General features: G+C 47.5%; 1 protein-coding gene across 3 annotated transcripts in view; it reads right to left on the bottom strand.

Moving 5' to 3' along the window:
* The window catches only part of LOC140392440 (uncharacterized), a 431257-nt gene that overhangs the window by 325216 nt on the left and 82743 nt on the right, over positions 1-23298 (bottom strand). For all 3 annotated transcript variants that reach the window (XM_072477698.1, XM_072477700.1, XM_072477699.1), the window contains exons 2-3: positions 14412-14547; positions 13141-13241 (exon numbers count right to left, since the gene is read on the bottom strand). In XM_072477698.1, the coding sequence (XP_072333799.1) occupies positions 13141-13241; positions 14412-14533 (223 nt within the window). In that variant the 5' untranslated portion in view covers positions 14534-14547. The remainder of the gene's footprint in view (positions 1-13140; positions 13242-14411; positions 14548-23298) is intronic.

The raw sequence follows: 23298 nt of genomic DNA, 5'->3' as shown, positions 1-23298 counted from the left end.
AACCAACCATGCTCCAGTACTGCACAGGATGCGACAGCAGCGCGCTCACCAGAAGGTGGCACATGACCACGGGCAACTGATCTTCCCGCCCTGGCGCCTGGGGACGACGTCCGCATCCAATTACCAGAGGGTGGCTGGTCGGCACCTGCCGAAGTTCTCCAACGCGTGGCTCCCCGCTCGTTCCTGGTTTGCATGCCTGATGGCTCCATTCGCAGGCGCAATCGCCGGGCTCTTCGCCTGCTTCCACGCTCGCGACGGGAACTTACACCGGTGCCACGCCCTCCTGTTGTTCCTGATGTCGACTTCGTGGAGCTTCCTGCTGCCATGCCCCTTCCGTCGTCGCCCATGGCCAGGCCCATTCCTCAGCCGGTGAATCCTGACCCACTCTTGAGGCGGTCAACCCGAATTCGTCGCCCACCTACTAGGCTGGACTTATGAGCCTGTCTGAACATTGAACTCACTGACGTACCATACCACTGTGTTAATATGTTTCTCTTTTTTTCTTGTCGTTACAGGAGTTCGTTTTGACGTTTAATATTTCCACGTGTTTTGTTTATGGTACAACCTCGTTGCTATGTCGCACCTGACATCGTCCCATGTATATAGATTAGCCTCATGTACATGCTGTAGATATTGCACACACACATTCAGCTGCACTCAGTACACATCTCTATTTATAACCACATCGGCACATGTTCTTGTAAAAAAGGGGTGGATGTCATGATATTCAGGTAAACATCATGGTGCAAACATACATACATACTGATGGACAGATCAACGGACCAATCAATACACACACAACACCACAGCTAATCACAGGCAAGAGCATACACACTATAAAACGGGGAACACAACACTTCCCGGTCATTCCAGCAGGAGACAGCTCAGGGCACAGAGCTCACAGCAAGCCACTCAGACATTCACCATGTGCTGAGTGCTTCTCCAAGATAGTGTTAGGGATAGGTCCACAGATTCAAGGGTAATGAACGAACCACAGTAACCAGTTTACCACTGTAAATATTGTTAGTAATAAAACTGAGTTGTACCATCCGCAACCGTGTTAGTCCGTCTATGTAGCAGAGCACCCAACACGACAAAGTGGAGGCGGCCTGCTGCTTGTCTCAACCTGTGCCCTGTGATGCCCTAGGCAGGCAACCATGGAGGGCCTGGACCTGGATGGGATCAGCTGACTTTCAGGTGCCACAGTTGACGACGTTTTAGCCTGTTCTGCCTGCTGCCCATGAGATGCAACAGTGTCAGGTATGGGGATTCAGAAGGGCTAAGGTGTTCTGGCACCTCCTGCACTTCTTCCTCCCTCAGGGTGCTCGATGGCCCCCGGGCTACTCCATGGGACAGAGTGGACGTTGGAGTAGGTTCCGGAGGCACCACCGTCAGCTGGTGCTGCCTGTCCTGGAGGCCCTGCCCTCGTTGGATCCATGGTTTTGATGGCCTCAGCCATGGTGCATTGAGACTGAGTCATGTCTCTCAGCGAATGAGCCAGGCACCTCAATGACTCGTTCATGTCCCTCTGGGACTGTGTCATGTCTCTCTGTGCCTGTGACATGTTCCTCTGTGACCAGCTAAGGTCAGTCAGCGCCCGGTCAATGCTCTTGTTGCCTTCAGCCATGACCCTTTGTGAATGGGACAAGCTCTGGAGCGGCTTAGCAATGTCCATTTGCGCCCGGGACATGTTGATTTGTGACTGTGCTGTCCTGCTCTGCATCTCAGCTACAGACAGCACAGTTGCCCCAAGCCTTGGACATCCTATCACATGGCTCTGACGTCTTGCACCAGGCCTTCCATTGTTGACATCACCCTTTTAGTGTTAGCCTGGGTGCCACACATTGTCGGCACCATCTCCTGCGCCTGAAGGCGGCTATACTCTTCCAGCTGTACTTGCAGGTGCTGGAAAGTTGCTGACACTCCCTCCAATACATTCTGGCTCTGCTTCTGCATCAGCACCTGTGATGAGATTATCTTTTCCAGCAGCACAACTGCTGCCTGGGTGAAAGCTGTTCCCTAGGATCATGCAGCCCACCGCCTCTCGAGAGTCCCTGCCTCCACCTGATGTATTGCAGCATGTGTGTGGTGCTCAGCAGGGGGTGACCCAGGAGCCTGATCACCAACATTACCCACCGATGGTGGATGGTGCAGGTGAAAGCAGTGGCGTGATGTTGCCGTCTTTCCTGGAATCGTACTCCGGGGTGTTCGGGTCTGGATTGGGGCAGCGATCTCAGACAGCCCAACCTCGTCTGATGATGATCCTGCAAGACTAAAGACAGGGGGCGAGATCTTGGGAAGGACTGATCTTTGGGAGAGGGGTGACTTAGCTGCAATAGGAACATCTGCATTGCATTGGACTCTTATTTCCTTTGGCACATGCCAAACTCCATCGTAGTCAATGCTCTCTACTCGGCTTTTCCCGCAAATTGCAAGGCCCTTACCTCGTAGGGGGTGTGGCCCCGAATATCTGGGATTCCCCCTCCCGTCTTCTGGCGCTCCTGTCAATTAAGGGCAGCTTTATCCTTGGAGACACAGAAAGGACATCGTGAGACGCTGGAATGTGGGTTTAATGGGTGGGGTTTGTAGCTGATGACACGTGCGTGCAAGGCTCCTGGTCAAAGAAGTCCAGGCGTTTGTGGACAGTGGGTTGTAAGGGAAATTTAGGCAGGTGGGGTGTTGTTGACCTCAAGGGGATTAGGGGCAGATGTGAGGAGTGGGGATGGGAATGATGCCAGGGGCACAGGGTTGGTTACTCACCCAATCTGCTCGAAAGACGTTGTTTATCTTCTTAAGGCATTGCGTGTCAGTCCTCCTGGTGAGGCTGGCAGCATTGAAAGTCTTTGTCACCTCATCCCAGGCCTTGTTCAGAAGGGCGGGCTTGAGTATCCGTCCCATCCTGGATAAGATGGTCCCTCGTCTCCTCAATGGCATCCAACATCCTGTTGATCTCCGACTCCAGGAAACTTGGAGCAGGTCTTTTAGCAGCCATCTTCTTGGCTGGAATGATAGTTCGTGGTGAATTAAACACTTAAAAGCTACTTCAGCTTGCCAGACTGTAAACTAGAATCCTGAGTCCAGCGAATCAGACACCAACTGGGTCAGGAATCATGTGGGCTTCATGTGGGCTTTCTGCTGGCCCACCTGCATGTCCTGAATCTCTCCTGGCCAGCACTCCCGAGTGCAACTCTATTCTGGAGGTTGCATTTAGTATCTAGAATGGATGGCGGGATTCTCCGAGCTCGCACCGGGTCGGAGAATCGGCGGGGGCATGGCAAATTCCCACCATGCTGCTGCTCCGACGCCAGGACAACATTCTCCGGCGACCGGAGAATCGGTGCCAATCGCGCCCGCGCGGTCACCAGTCAAGGGCCGCTGAAATAGGCAATCGCCGCGGGCGACGGGCTGAACTCCCGCTGAGTTCCGCCGGCGTGGTTCCACCCTGGTACCACCCGGTGGGAGCCTGGACCCGCTGCCGCGGTGAACGTCCTGGCCGGGGGGGGGGGGGGGCGGGCGGGAGGATCTGACTCCAGTGGCGGTGGCCTCCACGGGGTCCAGGCGCGCGATCAGGGCTTCCATTCGGCGGGCGGACGCAAAATGGAAGGGGCCTACCTCCTTCTGCGCGGCCCGCTGCAAGGTCTCCGACATGTTGCGGAGATGTCAATGACGTGCATGCGCCAGGGTGGAGACGACAACCACGCACATGCGCCAGCACGGAGACGGCAACCATGCGCATGCGCCGGCCGTGCAGCCGCCTTTCGGCGCCGGAGCAGTGCGCTGCACTCCGGCGCCATGCTAGCTCCCTGAACACCGGTGAATTGCTGGGCCAGGAGGCCGTTCATGCCGGCGTACACCACCTCGGTGTTTACGCCGGCGTCAACACTTGGCCGGGAGTTTGGAGAATCCGACCGGAAAATCCAGGGGCGTCATTCTCCGACCCCCCGCCGGGTCAGAGAATGGCCGTTGGCCGCCGTGAATCCCGCCCCCGCCCAAGTCTCCGGTACAGGAGATTGGGCGGAGGCGGGAATCGGGCCGCGCCGGTTGGCGGGAGCCGCCGCTCAATTCTCCGGCCCGGATGGGCCGAAGTCCCGCCCAGAAATTGCCTGTCCCGCCGGCGTAAATCAAAGTTGTTATTTACCGGCGGGACCAGGCGGCGTGGGCGGGCTCCGGGGTCCTGGGGGGGCGCGGGGCGATCTGACCCCGGGGGGTGCCCCCACGGTGGCCTGGCCCGTGATCGGGGACCACCGATCCGCGGGCGGGCCTGTGCCGTGGGGGCACTCTTTCCCTTCCGCCTCCGCCACGGCCTCCACCATGGGGGAGGTGGAAGAGACTCTCCCCACTGCGCATGCGCGGGAAACTGCCGGCGGCCGCTGACGCTCAAGCGCATGCGCCGCATTTCCGCGCCAGCTGGCGGGGCACCAAACGTCATTTCCGCCAGCTGGTGGGGCAACAAACGCCATTTCCGCCAGCTGGCGGGGCGGAAATCCCTCCGGCGCCGGCCTAGCCCCTCAATGTTGGGGCTCGGCCCCCAAAGATGCGGTGCATTCCGCACCTTTGGGACGGCGCGATGCCCATCTGATTGGCGCGGTTTTTGGCTCCAGTTGGCGGACATCGCGCCATTGGGGGAGAATTTTGCCCCTGATCTGTGATAATTCACATTTAATGTGCCAATTCTGCCTCTTGTTGTCTTCTCAGTACTGCTCTCACTCTCAAGTCATGTTCAGCTTGAATGGACCCATGTATCAACATGTCAGCCAAGTGGCAACAATTTGGTGTAAGCCTTCGAAAGGATTTTGGCTGGAATTCTCCATTGATAGTGGCAGGAGCAGAGAATCCCACTGCCAGCAAACGGTGCGCTGCCTCCCTGGTGCCGAGAAACACGCAATGGGAGGCTGGAGAATGCCACCCATGATATTGTTCTTTGAAATATCTCTGGTGCTGATGTTATTCCAAAGGGTAACCTTTTAAAATAGAATCTTTCAAATAATGTCATGAACATTACGAGAAGTTGGACTCCTCTTGACTGATTGATTGATATTTATTGTCACAAGTGCCGAAGTACAGTGAAAAGTATTTTTCTGTGGCCAAGGGAACGTACACAGTAGACAAAAGAATAAGAATAATCAACAGTGTACATTGTCAATGGTACATCAACAAATAGTGATTGGTTACAGTGTGAAACAAGGGCCAAACAAGAGCAGCATAGAGCATTGTGAATAGTGTTCTTACAGGAAACAGATCAGTCCAAGGGAGAGTCGTTCAGGAGTCTGGTAGCTGTGGGGAAGAAGCTGTTCCTATATCTGGATGTGCGGGTCTTCAGACTTCTGTATCTTCTGCCTGATGGAAGGGTCTGGAAGAGGGCAAAGCCTGGGTGTGAGCGGTCTCTGACAATGCTGTCTGCCTTTCGGAGGCAACGGGAGATGTCTACAGAATCAATGGGAGGATGCCAAGCTTGTGTGATGCGTTGGGCTGAGTTCACCGCAGTCTGCAGTTTCTTGCGATCTTGGGCCGAGCAGTTGCCATACCAAGCTGTAATGCAGCGGATAGGATGCTCTCTGGCACATCTGTAGACGTTTGTGAGAGTCGATGCAGACCTGCCAAATTTCTTTAGCTTCCCTAGGAAGGAGAGAAGTTGTTGGGCTTTCTTGACTGCTGCATCAACGTGAGTGGACCAGGACAGACTGTTGGTGATGGTGACCCTCAGGAACTTAAAACTATCGACCATCTCTTCTTCGAAGCCATTAGAAGCCATCTTCTATGGTATTTGCCAGAATCTGCTGTTCGCATCTAATTTAGAAAATATGTAGTTTTTCCTTAATTAAGCTAAACTCTCATTCACTGATGTCATTGCATCAACTTCTCTTTCCACAGCATTATTGAGTTGTGTGAGATATATACATATTCTTATGGAACTGTTTGGATTCAAAACCAATACCACCCCTGAGCAACAACTGGTTGGCTCTTTTACAGGAGAAAGTATTCCATTGAGTCTCTTACATTTGGATGTATAGGGCATGGAACCTTTCTGGGTGTATATAAGCATGTTCGTTTCACTTCTAGGCTTAGTGCTATATGAAACGTTTCTTAATCCCGGAAATAACTTCAGAGCAGAATTTACGAATTCTGCTGATGGACCTATACCATTTTTTACTTCTCATATTCTGTGCATTAGATTCAGCTCCATGCAGGCCTTTCTACTTAAGAGTAAATAACTCGAATCTTGAATTATGTACAGTACTTCAGTAATTAATTTCCATAAAGTAGCTGTTAACTCTCCCAGAACCTTAAGTAGGGTGCTCTTTCCAAGGGCCGGTGCAGACTCGATGGGCTGAAAGGCCTCCTTCTGCACTGTAAATTCTATGATCTATGATCTTCAGCTCTCTTCCTCCTGAGTCGTGTATCTTTTTGCAGATTGGCTGAATTCTCTTCTTTAACCATTGTTCAGCATCTGAAAGAAGCAACTGCTGCTTCAGTATATTGTTTAAAGTGTGTCTTATGACCTTCTACCAGTATTTATGTGCTCCATTAATTTCAGCTTAATTATTTAACCTCTCCTAAGAAGGGTATCTCAACCTTTTGTGAATCTTCTGCTTCCTTTTAAAATTTTGGGTGCGATTCTCCGGCCTCATTACGCTCTCGCTCAAGCGACTCGAGGCCGGTGAATCGCGAGAGAGGCAGAAAACGAGAACCACACCAGGCGACAAACAGTTTACCATACAAACTGGCCCGCTCCCATGGGCGAAATCGGGATCTCGCCGTAGCGTGGCGAGAAACCAATTATCACCACTTAAGCCCCATTTCCGTACAATATACAATTAATGAGAGCCATCGCATATTCAACCGCCTCCCGTCATTCAGCGGCCTCCCCACCAAATGCTCACGCTGTCGCTGATTAGTACTCATTTTGCCAAACGTGAGGAGGTGAGTGGCCATCTTTGCAAAGAGACCGGGGGCACATGACTTGCCACCCCAGTGCTTGTTGGGGTGTGCGTGGAGAGGGGGTGGTGGACCTTTTGCAGGGGTGGGCCGTCATGGGAAGGTGGGGGGGGGGGAGGCAACTAGGGGGCAACCGCACACAGCATCACCATGCGTGTGTACCCCCTTCTGCCTGCCTAACTGCCCCATCGACCACCCATAACCCATACCGACCGCCGAGGCCGCTGGCCGTACACTTGAAGACTATCACTAATAGGGAACTGGCAACATTTAACCAATTTGTCTCTGTTCTTTTGAAATTCAACACTGTCCTCCTCACAGTTCACAATGTTTTGTATCGGCTGAAAATTGTGAAATTATTCCCTCTATAGCAGGGTATTGACCATTAATATATTTCAGAAAGAGCATGAGTCCTAACACCAACCTCTGGGGAACTTCACAACAAACCTTCCTCCATCCTCAGATGCACATCCATTAACCACTACATTCTGTTTCCTGCCACTCAGCCCATTTTGAATCCATGCTGCTATTCCTTTTATTCCATGGGCATGGTGGCACCGTGGTTGCATTGCTGCCTCAGAACGCCAGGGACCCAGGTTCAATTCCGATCTTGGGTGACTGTGGAGTTTGCACATTTTCCCTGCGTCTGTGTGGGTTTCCTCCCACAGTTCAAAGAAGTGCAGGTTAGGTGGATTGGTCATGCTAAATTGCCCCTTAGTGTCCAAAGCTTAGCTGGGGTTATGGTGTTACAGGGATAGGGTGGAAGAGTGGGCCGAAGTAGGGCGCTCTTTCAGAGTGGCAGTGCAGACTCAATGGGCCGAATGGCCTCCTTCTGCACTGTAGGGATTCTATGATTCGATGAGTATATCTTTTCTCACAAGTCTGTTTTGCGGCACTGTATTAAATGCCTTTTGGAGCCAACGTGGTGCGGAATCGAATGATACCATTTCCTGCACCATTTAGGCTGTACTTTAGCCGGATTGAGGCCTGCAACTATTTTGAGGCACTCTGGTGGAGGTAAAGACTTTTCTTGTGCTATCTTTTACCACAGTCACCATACACTGTCACAAGTCCCCTTAATGGGACTTAGTCGAACATACATTATACTGTAGTTTACAAAAGGAATGCACCAAGGCTAAGAGTGCAACCTTTGTGAAGTGTGGGGATAGGAGGTGTTTGTTTTCCTTTGCTTTTTAAAAATCTTTGTCACCCTTCAACAAAAGGGAAAAGATCAGCTGTTTGGTGAGAATCCGTTAAGTGGGTAAATTCTATTATTTCCCTAGGGATTAAAACAGTGAACAACTTAGTGGTTATTTAATAAAGTATATAAAAGCACCATACATAAGTAAATAATTTAATCAAGTAATTATTTTAAATACATTAAGAGTGGTAGGAAAGGTGATGGGTCACAACTGCAGCATATGGAAACACCCTGTGATCCAGGGCGCATACGTCTGAAATAAGTGCGGTTTGAGAAACTTCAGCTCAGAGTCGTTGAGCTGGAGGTTGAGCTGCGGCATATCAGGGATGGAGGGAGTTACCTGGATGCTTTGTTTCAGGAGGTGGTCACACCCACTAGTATAAAAATCCCGATCTGGGTGCAGGTCATGGAGGGTGGCCTTTTGGGGAGAGGAGTTGTTTGCTTTGTAATTATTATGTATATCTAAATAAACCTAAGTTTATTCCTGTCCTACCAGATGTTCCTGCATCTATTGCGTTGGATTCTACAGAATCAGTATGGGTGAAGGAAAGAAATAACAAGGGGAAGAAGACACTGGTAGGAGTAGTCCATAGGGCCCCTAACAGTAGCTATACTGTTGGACAGAGAATAAATCATAAGATAATGAGGACCTGTAACACTAGTCATGGGTGACATTAATCTTTATGTGGATTGGGAAAATCCAATTAGCAGAGGGAGCCATGAAGAAGAATTCATACAGTGTATTCAAGGCAATTTCCTGGATCCAGGAATAAGGCTTTTTGATCTGGTTATGGGTAATGAGGCAGGTTTAATAAACAATCTCAGAGTAAAAGATCCCCTAGGGAACAGGGACCTGTTCTAATAACCTGTTTTAATTCTAATAAGATGGAGAATTTAGCATTCAGTTAGAGTGAGAAAATTGGGTCAGATACAACTATACTAAAGTGAAATAAAGGTAATTACAAAGGAATAAGGGCAGTGTTGGCTGGAATATAAAAAGACGGTTGATCAGCATTGTCAGACGTTTATGAAAATAGTTCAAGAATCACACCATATATCCCACTAAGGAAGAATGATTCTAGGAAAGGGATAAATCAACCAGTTAGCCAAGGAAGTTAAGGATAGTATTAAACTGAAAACGAAAACATACAATGTGGCAAAGATTAGGAGTAAACCATAGGATTGGTAACGTTTTAAAAACCAACAAAAGATGACCAAAAAATAAATAAAAAGGGAGAATGTTATATTCCCAATATGCCACAAAGACAAAAGGTATGGAGGTACCACACACTTGGACCTCTTACAAACACAATGCAAGGTTTATTCAGGAGATCATACTCATACAATACTATGATAGAGAACTAAAGCCCAGGCAAACACTCTACTGAAGTCACTACAGATCACATGATGTTTCATCAGCAAGGTAGCATAGTGGTTAGCACTCTAGCTTCACAGCACCAGGATCCCAGGTTTGATTCCCAGCTTGGGTCACTGTCTGTGCGGAGTCTGCATGTTCTCCCCGTGTCTGCCTGGGTTTCCTCCAGGCCCCCGGTTTCCTCCCACAAGTCCCGAAAGAAGTGCTGTTAGGTAATTTGGACATTCTGAATTCTCCCTCTGCGACTAGGGGCTTTTCACAATAACTTCATTGCAGTGTTAATGTAAGCCTCCTTATGACAATAAAGGTTATTATTATCATCAGGGATGTATTACTTAATTACATAATACCCCTCACCTTTACTTCATTAGTACAAACGACAACTTTTAACAATGGACTCAATTTTGTGGTTTCTGTCGTATACATGAACTTTAGTAAGGCTTTTGACAAGGTCCCACATGGCAGGCACATGAAGAAGGTAAGAGCCCATGGGTTCCAGGGCTATTTAGCAAACTGGATCCAAAACTGGCTTAGTGGAGGAGGCAGAGGGTGATGGTTGAATGTTGTTTGGACTGGAAGCCTGGGTTCCGCAAAGATTGGTGCTGGGTCCCTTGTTATTTGTCGTATAAATTAATGATCTGGATGTGAATGTAGGAGGTATGATAAGTAAGTTTGCAGATGTTACAAAAATTGGTGGTATGGTAAATATTGAGGAGGTCTTAGATTACACGATGATAGGGCGGCATGGTTAACACTGGGACCGTGGCACTGAGGACCCGGGTTTGAGTCCTGGCCCTGGGTCACTGTCCGTGTGGAGTTTGCACATTCGCCCCATGTCTGTGTTGGTTTCGCCCCCACAACCCAAAGATATGCAGATTAGGTGGATTGGCCACGCTAAATTAACCATTAATTGGAAAAAGAATTTAAAAAAAGAAATAATAATTGGATACTCTAAATTTATTTTTAAAAAGATAAAAAGTGTGAGGTAATGCATTTTGGGAGGACTAACAAGGCATGAGAATATACAATGAATGGTTGGACCCCAAGAAGTACAGGGGATCAAAGGGACCTTGGTTCACAGGTCTCTGAAGACAACAGGATAGGTGGTTAAGAAGGCCTATTGGATTCTTTCCTTTATTAACCGAGACATTGAATATAAGAGCAGGGAGATTATGTTGGAGCTGTATAAAATGCTGGTTAGGCCCCAGCTAGAGTAATGTACAATCTCGTCATCACACTAAAGAAAAGAAGTGATTGCACTGGAGAGAGTGCAGAGGAGGTTCGCCAGGATGTTGCCTGAGCTGGATTGTTTCAGCTATCAAGAGAGACTGGAGCATCCAGCTTTTACCTGGAGCAGAGAAGGTGCCGATCGGTTTCCAACCTAACTCGCCCACTCCCATTGTCCAGATCCCATTGGCCTTTATTTGAAAGGGAATGTTTAATAATAGGGAAGTCTAGCTAAGGCTACACCAGGCACTGATTAGAACACACCTGAAATACTGTGAACAGTTTTGGTCCCCTTATTCAAAGAAAGATATACTGGCATTGGAGGAGGTCCAGCGAATATTCATTAGGTTGATCCCAGGTATGGAGGCATTTCCTTATGAGGAGAGGTTGAGTAAGTTGGGCCTGCACTCATTGGAATTTAGAAGAATGAGAGGTGATATTATTGAGATATATAGGATTCTCTGGAGGCATGACAGGGCAGAAGCTGAGAAGTTGTGTCCCATTGTGGGAGGGTCTAGGCCCAGAGGGCAAAATCCAGAGTATGGGATCACCCATTTAAGACAGAGATGAGGAGGAATGTATTCTCTCAGAGGGTAGTGAATCTGTTGAACTCTTTATTGCAGAGTGAGGCTGGGTCGTTAAGTGTGTTCAAGGCTGAGATAGACAGATTTTCAATCAGGAAGGGAATCAAGGGTTATGGGCATAAAGTGGAGTGAGGATTATCATATCAGGTAGTTACGATCTCATTGAATGGTGGAGCAGATTTGATGGGCCAAATAGCCTACTTCTGCTCCGACGTCTTATAATCTTACATCATTTGCTAACATTTTGAGCACGTTTGTCATAATGCACCAGGACTACATGATTGGAAGTCAGCTAAGAGCAAAGAATTTCTAGCTACTTGTAGGTTTTGTTCATGGGTTACAGAGAGACATTGGCCACAGTTAGAGGCATAGGAATTACTGGGTATTGGGCAGATCGGCACCACATTTCAGCACCCATTCCCATCTTAAATTAAAGTCGAGTCTCGCATACAAGTTATGTATGCATTTGGGAAATAGTGAATGTCTGGGCTATCCTGTAGATCAGAAATGCATTGGGCAATTGGCATTTTATTATCTGATTATTACATCTGCTTCTTTATTCATTTCAATTACATCATGATACCTTGCAATCTTCCAAAAATGTAATATAGTGGATGCGATTCAGCAGACTGGAGTTAAAGTCTGCCGAATGGTGCATTTAGCGGGTGTTTTTCAGCACTATTTGGCTTTGAGGAGATTCTCTCCGCAACGGCCACACTTAGAGGGATTTGCTGCTGGCAAGTTTAAAGACTCATAGCAGATTGGGGCACCATTTTGTCCAGCAGCCTCAATCTTGCCCCCCGCCCTCACAGACCCCCTCACCACATATCCCCAACCTTGGTGAGGCAGCCGAGAATCCCGCATCATCTCCCTTTACCTGGCTAGGCTACCCTGGGCCTGATCCCTGGAAGTGCCAACTTGGTACCCGGGCACCATGTCACTGCCAGCCTGGCTACCTGGAGTGCCACCTATGCACCCTGGCTAGGGTGCCTAGTGCCATTGTCAGAGTGTCTGGCTGGCAGTGCCAGGGTTCTTGGGGAGAGCCAAGGTGCCACCATGTCCTAACCTCGACCATCCGGAGGTCTCCAGTGGCCTGGGAGACTCCCCCAGCTACCAATACAACTGTGTGTGAAACAGAACTAAACACGCCCTGGCGAGGTCTCCCAGGCATGGCCGGTGAGTCACGGGCATGAGTGAATACGGCTTTGGGGTATTTAAATGAGTAATTACGCTCATTTTAATATGCAGATCTGGATCACACCCAGGGAGGGGAGATCCAGATCGTGATGTCTCTCGAAAGTCCGAAGTGAGACGCTTCGAGATGCTTCCTGTGAGATTCAATGGCTTTGTCCCGGTGTCAAGTCGGGCACGACAAGGCCGCTCAATCGCCCGCCGGTTTGAAGAATTAAGCATTTGAGATTGGAGGAAGGTAAGATTATAGGTGACGACTAACAGGTTGGGGACCTGGAAACCAGAATAATGAGCAATAAGCAAGCCTGAGGTCCTTCTATACTTCTGTAACTATATAACCTGTAAATAGAGCCTTTATCAACAAATTCTTGGACTGTCCTGAAGTACTCTAAGTTTGCTTAAACTTCACCCACAGCATGAGATCTATCAATTTCAATAATGTGATTTTTCTGATGTTACTATGTACTGACATTTGTTTTTTTTCCAGTAGTCATATAAGTTAAATTCTGTTTATATTAGTACCTAGTCACAACAGCATTGTTAATTGCTAATATAGCCAGATAGTCGATGAGTGCTTTAGAGGAACCATGCAAAAATGTTTCTTAGTTTGAAAATAAAATACGTACCTGTGAGAACAACAACGCTGATTTCCTCTTTTGATTTCTGAAACTCGTCTGGGACACGTAGATTACAAAAAATTGCTTCTTTTGCCAATCCACCTAGCAATCTTAAAAAATGTTTAGAAAATATTAGGTTTGCGAAAACGTATTCCCATTCATTTCTCTAATCTTAATATAAGGAATTATATCTTCATTGTTGGAATTATTGACTTGCAGAAGAGAATGAAGTGGATGCTGGCTCAGTTTAAATAGTCTGAATGGTCCTGATCAATTCCTGATTCAACATGTGTAGAAGGGATATAATAGTTAGTTGGATTGAGTCATGACACAGGTCCTAGGTGGCAGAACAAACCAATTGGGGTGTTTTCTATTTACTCTTCTTAAATATTATTCATAATCACAATACAGAACAGTATGATACACATCACATCTAGCTTTAAGTGCATGGAGCAGCAGGACACACCTGGGTTAGGTGACCCCACAGAATAAATTTTCAATCCTGGACATGCCTTATGGGAAGCCCTGAATAGACTCCACACATTTCTTCATAGATAAGGAAGCAAAATGATTATTTCACATACTCCTTGGAGACCCAGAAGAAGACACTGCATCTGCTCAATTGACAATGGTAACTCTGCATAACATGACGAGATCCAAAGAAAGAAAACAGGCAGAGGAAATTACCAGTGAACATTATTCAATGCGAGAGATCGTACTGATTTTGGAAGTTGGAATATTTTTTGTTCATGTGCTAAAATAGCACGTAAAAATCTGAAATGAATATTCATTTTGATCCTTCCCAGTTTGCAATTGGAATAAATGGATGCAGTAATTCAATAATACTGGAAGTTATTCAGTCAATTGTCTAAGCAGCACTGAGCATTTGTAAAGAACTTGTACTATTTCTGCAGTATGTGCTTTACATCTTTAGCATGAATAGAACAAAAATAAAATAGATTAAATTTAATTTAGAGGAGTGTAAATTCCAATGTTTCGGACTATGTAGTTCATTGTTCCAATTGTGTCACTCTACTGTAATTGGGTATTGGGTATGTTAAGTCCACTAAGTCTCCTAGGTCTCTTTCAACATTCTTTTCCATTTTGATATGATTCATGAAGTACTTTTATTGTGTAATTTTTCCTATATGCACTATTGGCAGAAGAACTGCTTTAAACCTATTCACAAAGTAATCAGGCTTAATTATTTTGGGCCAATATTGAGCCTAGATTGACAATTTGAGAATAATGTAACAAATTACACAACCAATGGACCTCACCTTAGCTTTAAAATAAATTTTTGAAAAGCTTGCAGTTCAAAAAGTTTTTCTTCATTTTCAGGAAATTCAGTCGGGCCACATGCTTGTTGAACCTGGAACAATCGACTTTCAAACTTCAACATCTTTACATGTGAACCTGGTAACAAAAGAAATTATAAAATAGTTCCGTTGAATTTATCCTTTTTACGGTTTGTTGATAGCAAGACGTTAGTGCAATATATCTTCATATTCTCCCAGCAATATGACATATTTAACAACAAAACAGGTACTATGCCATTTCACAGTTGTGGAACAATATTCTATTTATGCAGGAGCAGGAGGGAGACTAGGGTTGGTGGCTGAAGGCATCCTTGAAAAGTAGGTTTTTCGGAGATTTTTAAAGTTGGCGAGGGATGGGAAAGTCAAATGAATTTAGAAAGCAGAGTTTCCTCGATGTCCTGAGATGAAACCGAACTGATTTTCTCTAGTTCGGAGGTTAGGAACTCCAATTCCCAATGATCCCAGGAGCTGGTCGCTCATGCATCGTACTACCTTTTTACGTTTGTCTGGCCAAGGACTAGCGCTGCATGCCTGTACAGAAGAAAAGGTAAAGAACCATGTGAAAATTCAGATCAGATGACCGAAGACCAGTGTATGATCAAATAGGTGTCCCAGGAAGTGAGACAAGGGAGAGGAGCAGGGAGAGGACCAAAACCAGGGCGGGGAGCTTGGAGAGGTCGCTGTTATGACCTGCATAGGTCTTACGGGGTGGGGATGCTTAACTACCTTGTGGATCTTACAGAACACGAGCTCCCCTGATAAGGAGCGGGGGATCTTCAACAATATCTGGCTATACATAAATAGAGTCAGCCAGTAAGGCATCAATTAGAGAACACCCAGTCGGGAACTACTGGAGCTGTATATAATAGTAATTGTAAGATAAGCTAAGTGTTTGTTTTGACCAACTCGTGTGGATTCTTGGACTTTGGAGCAGTGGTGTTCTGTTTGCCACAGCTGAAGATCTGAAACCATGCTTGGAAGGGTGAAACTTCATTGTACTCCGAGATACATGGGAAAGGAATCTCAGAGGCAAGATTGAAACCCAGTGAGGTTGGTCATTGTTGAAGCTGTCCGAGTGGGAGTGGCTTTTGGAGAGAATTTTAAGATGAAATCTTCAAATCTACCACTGTGAGAAAGGCAAAATTTCAGTGAGATTGGTTGGCTCACAAAATCTGGGTGGATTGTTGAGAAATCCATGGAATCTGTTTTGTGTAGTGCGGTGTGTCTGACCACAGTTCGCCTTTTATTCCACAGTTACCTCATGCTAACACTGAACGTTCGAGTATAAGATAGATATTATAAATTGTTTTATCTTTCTGAACTTTTATAGTAAGGTTTATTTGCATTTAAAATAAAGACTGTGGCAATGGCAGCCTGAGCCAGGCCACCCCAATCACGAGGGGGACACCACAGTCCACGGACCTGGCACCAAATCAACACCCGCTACTGCCCCCCCGGCTCAGTCAGACATCCCCCAACAAACCCGACAGTTTTCAACAGTTTCTCTTTTTTTTAGCCTCCCGCTCCCCCTCCATGGCGCCCAGTCCATGTTTGTCAATACGTGTAGTAATTCACGCCTGCGAGGCTTCCACCTGAGAGGACGAAGCATCGCAGAAGGGCGGAGCATACTGTGTCAAACCCACTAATCAAATTTAAATGCATGCAAATACCAATTTTGCATGCTGCCGCTGGCACGGAGCGCAAACCTTGTTATCACCACCAGTGATAATATAGCTGCATACTGATCTAATTTTCCTCTGGTACTCTAAAAGCCCTTATAAAGCTTGTGTAAATATGTCAGAATTGTTATACCATGATGCGAAGAGTGTCAAAAATGGTTTAGAGCTATGGGTGAGATTTAGCCACCACTTAGCACCCGGATCCACGTATGAATCCCACAAGAGCCTGAAATCGGGCTCCGCAACAGGCAGCGGGCCAATTGCGAGTCATCCAACTCACTCCACCCGACGCGATCTGAATAACTCCCTCGCGTGAACCAGTTTAAATATCTGGATGCCTCTTTCACCCGGCGCCTGTGGGTCAATGGCCATGCCTGCAAGACCTCAACCAGGCACCGTTTATCACTGGTTTCCGCAAACGTGATGATGGTACCTCAGGGGATCTTGCAGGCCATAAGAACCCCTCTGGTGATCGGGGACAGGGCAGGATGGGATCTTGGCACTCCCCTGGCACCCAGGTGCCTTGGCACGGCCAGCATGACACCGTGGCAGTGCCCCTTGCCAAGGTTGGGGGGTGCAGCGGTCCGCACAACAGGGGGGCCTGAAAAGGGGGGGTGTAGAGTTTGGGGCTGCTGATCAAAATGTTGCCCCTGATCCCCGATCGGTGGGGAGGAACACCCCGAGATCCACAAACTGGCAAAGTACCGGTGAATAGCCACGTGAATCACGGCACTGCAACCGCTGAGAAATTCAAAAGCGGATCGAGTTTCAAGTCCGCTTAATTGAGCCTCTCATGTCTTAATTCTGTGATTTGTTTATTAAAAAAATATAGTTCATTGTTTTAAAAGCTGAAAACTTCTATATTGTGAGGTGCCACTGATCTTCTCCAGTAACCTCATGGAGGCCAATTTAGAAAATGGTAGTGCATGCAGGACCAACAAGCAATGTTCCCTCTGAATTTCTCTTTGCTTGTTGTGCTGTGTCACCCTTTCTGATTGCCATACAAATGCACACATCTTAACAAAAATGTTTGTGTGTGGCCTGTTTGTTTCCTACATGGTACATTCTGGATTACTGTTAGAGGGAACACCGTCAGTAAGATTACTTTAATTTTGCCAACCCAATGAGAAACAGCTGGGTGGCCAGTCCCCCAAAGAGAGAAGAGTCTTCTTCAGCATATTCATATCAGGACCTCAATGACATAATCGTAACCAGATTGCAGTTGTTACTAGCAGATTCAAGAGTGACTTTCATAATGGACCTACCCAGAGAAACCATGTTGAGACCAGAAGAGGCCTTAAACGTTCAATTGTTTTTTGCCAGACCAGTGGAGCAGAAATCGGAGATTGCCTCCGTTGCAATAGTTGATTGCAGGACCTTCAATGGATTGCTCAGCAACTGATCCTATGGATTCACCTGTTCCAGGCTGTGCAATTTTGCACTGCTGTTGATGACCTTCCACCTCAAATGAATGGGAATTTGGACAATGGCATTCAGATATAGACTTGAGGTTTAAAATACCCTGGGCTTCATTTTTACAGCATACTAGTGTTGAACTGACATTAAAACTTAGCTGCCGTGAACTAGAGCTCAGTTTAAGTTAAGGCTCTCTGTTTTCTGAATTGGCCTTCAATATACTTACAGAGGCACAGTACAACACAACATATAAACTTATCACAATGCTAGGACTGTGAAGATTACATCCTCCCCAAAAAAAGGCAAATGTAAATGCTGAATCAAAGCATTTTGAATGACAAGACTAAAAATTAAAACCTAATATACTTCCTGGAATAAAACATTAAACTAGAAAAACATTATTGATCACCGTGTAGTTTTACAAACCTGGTTAAAGATGTGGATCCTGCCATTTTGCCTGTACTCTACTTCAATCTCACCTTGGTCAATAAGGTAGTCACACAGCAGAATACAATTTAATCAGAGTACTTTTTCGCATTTTATGGTTGTGACAACAGAAATTATAAATGATGATGAGGCCAATTATGTACTCCAGCCTGCATTGTGACTAGACCATATTGCAACAGGGCCACAAAGAGTTCTGACCTTGCCCGAGTTTGTCTGAACAGCTCATTAATTGAACACACATTTTGCATACATTGCACAATTGATAAATGGGCTGGGTATCAAATGCAATCTTTAAAAGGATTATCCATGGGAAAGGTGGTGCAGTCAAAAATTCTTAGATGTTAGAAAAGCTCAAAATTGTACCAAAACATTTGTCAACCTTTCTGGATGTTACAGGGGGAAAATTCATGGAAGGTGAAGAACCAGAACTACTCCAGTTTTGTTCACTTTGCTAGGCAGCTGCTTTATGATGCAGAGCAAAGCCAGCAGCATGGATTCAATTCCCACCGGAGGAGTTTATTCATGCCTTCTCAACAACGCCACTTGCCTGAGGTGTGGTGATGCTCAGGTTAAATCACCACCATGTGTGCTCTCCCCCTCAAAGGAGAAAGCAGCCTATGGTCATCTGGGACTATGATGGCTTGACCTTGCCTTTATTCCAGATACGTACTCCTGATTGCACATTGAATCAGATTTGATCCACTTGTTTAATGGACATGGAGGACTGAAGAATGTCAGGCTATTAAGTCTCTCGCTAATCCAGTTGGCAACTATTGGACTGCAGCACTCGTTAATCATAATTTAATCAAGCAGCAGACACATTGGCAAATAAATTAATGCATCTGCAGGGTATCTGTGAATTAATGGAATCAATAAATGAATATAGTAGTGGGGACCAAACAATTAATAATAAAGTCAGTTTTAATTGCCAATTAAAAATACATTTTTCCAGGTCTTTATGAAGAATATTGATAAGTCCTGAGCGAAGTATTGTGTACAGTTCTGAATGTTCCTTAGAGGGAAAATATTAGCTTTGTGGAAAAGGTTATGGCTATGAAGAAACAACAGAAAGATTTGGGCTTTAATTGGACAGAGATTTAGGAGTGGGGATTGATAAAGACTTTTATGCTGGGTCTTGGGACACCACCTAAAATTGACACCAATCTTCCTCAGAACCTGTCGCAAAATCTGTTCTAGGAATTGTACATGCAAGGAGTGACTATGAGAATAGACCAATTATGCACAATGTAATTGCATCATGAGGCAGTCAATAAATCACATTACAACGTCACATCATGATGTCAGGTGCGGGTCTAAAAATCCTTGAAGACTGTTCTGCTGTATATAAGGCTCTTGCTAGCCAGTTAGACTTGTGATGAGCAATAATATGAAAGAAAAACAGCTCTTCCCAGCCAGCAATCTTGATATTTTTTACTCTTCACTAGCCAGCCGGTGAGTTTTGGAAGCCAATTGCTCAGGATCAATACAAAAGTGGCTTCATATGCACAAAGAATAAATACTGAAATGGGTTTTGTTGTACAACTAATGAAAAATTAACAATTAAATCTCAGTGGAATGATAGTGTAACATCAAATTCAATATTCGAATTAAAAGTATTGAAATATAATCGCTCTCAAATCTGCCCAACAAATCCCGGGCGGGATTCTCTCAGCCCGGGGCCGGGCCGGAGAATCCCCGCAACCGGCCATGCCGCCCCGACTCCGGCACGCGATTATCTGCAGAGCAGAGAATCGGTGCCAGCGAGCGTGTTTGGCGCGGCGCTGGTCACGGGCCGCTCTACGCAGCCGGTCTGCCGATTTTCGGCCGGTCCGCCGATTTTCGGCCCGGGATGGTCCGAGCAGATGCAGTTAAAACTCTGAGTCCCGCTGGCGCCGTTCACACCTGCTCGCAGCCGGCGGGAACTCTGCGCGCAAGGGTCGGGTGGCAGCCTGTTGGGGGGGGGGGGGGGGGGGGCTCCGACCCCGGGGGGGCCTCCGATGAGGCCTGGCCCGCGATCGTGGCCCACCAATCGGCGGGCCAGCCTCTCTGTCCCCCGGCTTCTTTTCCTATGCGCCGGCCCCTGTAGTCCTGTGCCATGTTGCGTCGGAGCCGGCACATTGAAGGAGGCCACCGCACATGCGCACGTTGACGCCGCGAATGCGCACGTTGGTGCTAATGTAACCCCTCGATTTAAAAAGGGAGGTAAAGAAAAAACAGGGAAATATGGCCCAGTCAGTCTGTCGTCGGTAGTGGGTAAAATTCTGGAGTCCATTATCAAACTTTTATAGCACAGCACTTGGAACCCAGTGGTAGAATCGGACAGAGTCAGCATGGATTTACGAAAGGGGCATCATGCTTGGCAAATCTACTTCAATTCTTCTAGGATGTAACCAGTTGAGTTGATGAGGATTGTGGTTTATTTGGACTTTCAGAAGGCTTTCCACAAAGTCCCACATGAGAAATTAGCATGTAAAACTAAAGAGCATGGGATGAGGGATAGTGTATTGAGATGGATAGAAAATTGTCTCACAGGAAACAAAGAATAGGAATAAACAGAGTTTTGGGACTGGCAGGCAATGACTAGTGGGGTACCGCAGGGATTGGTGCTAGCACCCCAGCTATTTACAATATAGATTAATGATTTAGGTGAGGGAATTAAATGTGATATCTTCAAATTTGCAGCTGACACAAAATTGGGTAGGAAGATGAGTTGTGAGGAGGCTGCAAAGATGTTCTGCATGATTTGGACAAACTAAGTGAATGGGCAAATACATGTTAAATGCAGTATAATGTGGATAAATGTGAGGTTATCTACTTTGGCACAAAAACAGGAAGACAGATTATTATCGGAGTGGCTATAAATTAAGTTGTGGTGATGCCGGCATTGGACTGGGGTGGGCACAGTAAGAAATCTTACAACACCAGGTTAAAGTCCAACAGGTTTGTTTGGAATCACTAGCTTTCGGAGCGTAGCACCTTCCATCAGGTGAGTCCTGATGGAGTTCAGAAGAATGAAGGGGAATCTCAGAGAAACCTATAACGTTCTAACAGGACTAGACAGGGTAGATGCAGGAAGAATGTTCCCAATGGTGGTGGTGTCCCGAACCAGGGGTCATAGTCTAAGGATACGGAGTTAAGCTTTTATGACTGGGATGAGAAGTTTCTTCACCTAGAGTGGTGAGCCTGTGGAATTCGCTACCACAGGAAACAGTTGAGTTCTTGGCTCCCCAGCGGCTGCTGAACTCTGGGGCAACTGGGCCTGGATGGGCCTGACTGCAGCTCGGGTGTCCTAGGAGGCGTGGTGCCACCCTGTTCTGCCCACTGCTCATGTGATGCGCCAGAGACAGAAGGGGGGGTGGAGTCTGAGGTGCTGCAGGTGTTCTGGCACCTCCACTGCAGGAGCCACCGGCATGGGCCCCATCGCAGCCGCCTCCCTTGAGGCGCCCGAAGCCCCCAGGCTACTCCATGGGAAGGGTGTGCAAGCAGAGCTATCCCTTGAGGCTCCCCCGCCACCTGGTGCTGCCAGTCCTGGAGGCCCGCTCCTGTCTCAGAGCAGGTTATGGGGGGGGCGGGGGGTGGGGTGGACAAGTGGTGGTGAGGGTGCTGATACACGTGCCATGGGGAACCGCAATGCAGCGGGGTTTCACTTCCTCGTCCAATGCTGACGACTGCCTCAGTAACTGCCCTTTCTCCGGGCCCACCGACCACGTCCAGTGCCCTCTCTTCCACTGCAGTGAGGGACTGCAGGTCCAGTAGTCCCCTCCAGTCTCTCCTTCTGTCGGCGATTATGAGCAGTCTTCTCCTGGTTGGCGGGGAGGGCGGGGGGGGGGGGGGGGGGTGCCTTAGGAAACAGAAAATGCACAGTTAGACAATCCGACACATGCAGCCCAGGGGATGGGTAGCTGGTGGCTTTAGTGGCATGGACACCTGACCATGGAGGCAGGCCTCCGCGTGGGGGTAGTTACGGTGGGACGGTGGTTGTTGCTAGAGGCACAATGCTGCCTACACACCCTGGCCGCCCAGAGGGGATCAAGCAGTCTTTTCCTGCACTGCTGGTCCGGTTTGCACGGTGATGCCCATGGCGCTCATGATCTCTGCCACCTGCATCCAGGCACATTGAACGGCGGCAGCTAGTAGCTTTCTTCCCATCTCGGGGTACAGGGTTGCCAGGCTCTCCTCCATGGCATCGAGTAAGGTATCAAGTTTAACGTCAATGGGCAGTTCCTGGACCAATTGAGGTTCCCGAAAGCGGAGGAGCAGGAGGTGGCAGGCCTGGGGGCGCCGATTGAGGTGGACGAGGGTATTAAGGGACTGGGAAGCATGCAAGCAGGGAAGGCCCCGGGGCCAGGCGGGTTCCCGGTGGAATATTACAGAAAATATGTGGACTTGTTGGCCCCGTTGATGGCGACGACGTTCAATGAGGCCAGGGAAGGGGGGACTCTACCCCCGACGATGTCGGAGGCGACGATATCGCTAATTTTGAAGAGGGACAAAGATCCGTTGCAGTGCGGGTCCTATAGACCTATTTCACTATTGAACGTGGACGCCAAATTGCTGGCAAAGGTACTGGCATCGAGGATAGAGGACCGTGACCCGGGGGTGGTGCATGAAGACCAGACAGGGTTCGTAAAAGGGAGACAACTGAATGTTAACGTGCGACGACTATTAGGGGTGATAATGATGCCCCCAGTGGAGGGGGAGGCAGAGATAGTGGCGGCAATGGACGCAGAGAAGGCATTTGATAGGGTGGAGTGGGAGTATTTATGGGAAGTGTTAAGGAGGTTTGGGTTTGGGAACGGGTTTATTAGCTGGGTTAGACTTCTTTATGGGGCTCCAACGGCAAGCGTAGTTACAGGTCGACATAGATCAGAGTATTTCCGATTATATAGGGGAACAAGACAGGGATGCCCGCTGTCTCCATTGTTGTTCGCGTTGGCAATTGAACCTCTGGCCATGGCGTTGAGGGACTCCAGGAAATGGAGAGGGGTGATTAGAGGGGGAGAAGAACACCGAGTCTCGTTATACGCAGATGACCTATTGTTATATGTGTCGGACCCAGCGGGGGGGATGATAGAGGTTATGCGAATTTTGAGGGGGTTCGGGGAATTCTCGGGGTATAGGCTAAACATGGGGAAGAGTGAATTATTTGTGATACATCCAGGGGACCAGAGTAGAGAGATAGAAGGCTTACCGCTAAGGAAAGTGGAAAGAAACTTCCGATACCTGGGGATTCAGATCGCTAGGAGCTGGGGAACCTTGCACAGACTTAATCTGACACGGCTGGTAGAACAAATGGAGGAGGACTT

This window comes from Scyliorhinus torazame, chromosome 16, assembly GCF_047496885.1.
Source record: "Scyliorhinus torazame isolate Kashiwa2021f chromosome 16, sScyTor2.1, whole genome shotgun sequence".
In the NCBI taxonomy this organism is placed as follows: domain Eukaryota; kingdom Metazoa; phylum Chordata; class Chondrichthyes; order Carcharhiniformes; family Scyliorhinidae; genus Scyliorhinus; species Scyliorhinus torazame.
The sequence above is the reverse complement of the archived record's forward strand: the minus strand, read 5'-3'. Positions and strand labels throughout refer to the sequence as shown.